Genomic DNA, 2,325 nt, shown 5'->3' with positions numbered 1-2,325 from the left:
AATAGAAATGTTTCCCCTTGATGAACGCCGTCGAATGTGTGTGTCGCTGAACTGCTCCTGCCTGTGCAGCCTTAGTTGTTCAGCAGATCCTGTCTCAACGGGCACTTACGGATCTGAACGAAAGCCCTGCATCTCCCGGCAATGCATTCAACAACTTACTGGATGCCTCGCGCACTGCCGGCGCTTCTCACACACGCCGAATCGCACAGTACCTCCTGTCGAGATGCCGCGATGAGTCGAAGGAAACAACAGCTCAGATTCATGCCTGGGCAGCACTCAGCGTTGGGATTGCGGAAACCTTTTTCAGAGGCCAATTGACCTGCGCAATCAACGCCCAGGAAAGCTCGGAGATTGATATCAGTCTTGTTAAAGCTGCCTTGTCATTAGGTTGGGGGAAAATGGGAATAGAAGATGTTCTAGAGCCCCATGCACTCCTCGTACAGGTCGTGAGAAGCATTGAAAAGAGCAGGCTGCTAACAGACTCTGACAAGAAACGGATCCAGAAAAACTGCTCTAGGATTGGCAAGGCGCAAATGCAACCATTTTGGCCATTTTATAAGGAACCACAACACTTGGATGAGGCCCTTCTCTCCATGTATTCAGTTCCTTCAAGGGATGACGGTGAACGAGGCCAAGGCGAAGGGGGCGGTGGCAACCCGGAACCCACTCCGGAACCACAGGAGCAATATGGCAGCAATATGCCCCCAGAAACTCCTGCGGGTACTTCTGAGGAAGGCGCAGGTGCGTTGAGCTTTTCTCATTTTGCTGCGTCTTCTTAAACGTCAACCCATCAAAGTGTGGCGTTTTCGAAAAGGCCCCTTCCTGTCTACACTCCAAAGAAATTGTTGTTTGTGTGTCTTATTATTCAGAACCAAGCGGAGAGCAACCTTATCCACGCGGGCAGCCACCTCCACCCCCTCCCCCAGTGCATCGAGAAAAGCCGCCTCTACAGGCCGTGGAGGAGTCGCGCCCGCATCAATCAGTAACAGTACCAGTACCGCTAAGTGAGCACGGGGAGGAAACATCTCCGGATGAGACTGAGGAAGCGCCGATCCCTACACAAGAGAAACAAGAACATCCCGGCGGAAGCGAAGGAGAGCCTCCAGTGCCGCCACCTCATGTAAAGGATCAACCAACTGCAGAAGGCAGCAGTCAGGAGGTCATGGAAAACGAGGCTCACTCAGGCACTATGCCCATTGTTCCAGTGGTCCCTCCCAGACAGGCAGGGCGCCAACCATCCGAGAACGATCTTCATAAAGGCGAACCTCCCATGCCACCTCCGACGCAACCTAAAGAGCCCATTGCAGATCGAGGTGGAAAGCCAGTAGAACACTATGGAGGGCATCCTTCCCCAGTTCCGATCCCCCGAGAGCACACCAACGAAGATACACGCGGCAGTCAAGAGCAGCAAAGGAAACTGCCTACACGCATCCGGCTTGGCTCCGCAAGCGGTCGCTTGGAGGGAAATGGCCCAAAAGAGAACATACCGAAACTCAAGCGCTCTCCCTCCGATAACTTCAATCCCCACAGAATCGCGACGCCCAGACAAAGTGGGTCGAGACTGTACAATCATAGACTACTTGTAGATACAGGTTCTGGAGCAGCCCCCGGAGGTAAGGCTCCCGGGAGCTCGACGTTGGCCTCTCAGAGAAGATAAAGCCAAGGGACATAAATGACCTAATGGCACTGAAATAAACTTGGAAAACATTGTTTGCTTCTAGGACTTCTCTGTGGAGAGAGATGTAAGGGGGGTCGGAATAAAGGAGCATGCCTGCTTTTTTGACATGCTCCGAGTGACTAAATTCCTTTTTAATTTTGCTTGCATCTAAAGGACTGTGATTTATCCTAAGAGGGAACTTTTTCCGAGGAAAGCCGAGGAGTCTTCGACTACTTCTGCACAGGGAAACTCCTCAGCATCCGTGTATCTATTTGTCCTTCTCCAATTGGGTCAACTCTGTAATACCCATGATACGTCGAAGCATAAACTTGGTCCTGCAGGAAAATAAGACAGACATTCGATAGCTCAGATGCCATGGGCACAGAAGAAATGATGGATACGAACATATGCGAGGCAATCAGGGAATCGTGTGGAACAAATATTTGAGGCTGGCACCACTTTTGTTCCGAACATTATTGTTTTTAGCTTCGAATGACGCATTGGCGGGACTGGGCTTGGCACAGCTTTGTCGAACATTACTGTGTTCCAATATTCCTGAACATCAACCCTACATTGAGTTTGCTCAGCAGGCGCTGGCGCGAGTAGGAACTCTGGGAGGGACACACTGTGTCTGTGGCCGGCACAGTGAAGTCGTGGTAGCCCTGATG

General features: G+C 51.4%; 1 protein-coding gene across 1 annotated transcript in view; it reads left to right on the top strand.

Annotated features, from left to right (window-relative positions):
* The window catches only part of EMH_0053900 (uncharacterized protein), a gene marked incomplete at both ends in the record, with an annotated part of 2,637 nt that extends 677 nt beyond the window's left edge, over window positions 1–1,960 (top strand). Inside the window, 3 exons of the mRNA XM_013500523.1 lie at window positions 70–741; window positions 870–1,613; window positions 1,902–1,960. Coding sequence (XP_013355977.1) covers window positions 70–741; window positions 870–1,613; window positions 1,902–1,960 — 1,475 coding nt within the window. The remainder of the gene's footprint in view (window positions 1–69; window positions 742–869; window positions 1,614–1,901) is intronic.
* Window positions 1,961–2,325: the final 365 nt, after the last annotated feature.

Source organism: Eimeria mitis, genomic scaffold, assembly GCF_000499745.2.
Source record: "Eimeria mitis Houghton genomic scaffold, Emh_scaff55, whole genome shotgun sequence".
Classification (NCBI taxonomy): domain Eukaryota; phylum Apicomplexa; class Conoidasida; order Eucoccidiorida; family Eimeriidae; genus Eimeria; species Eimeria mitis.
This window is presented reverse-complemented; position numbering and strand designations above follow the sequence as displayed.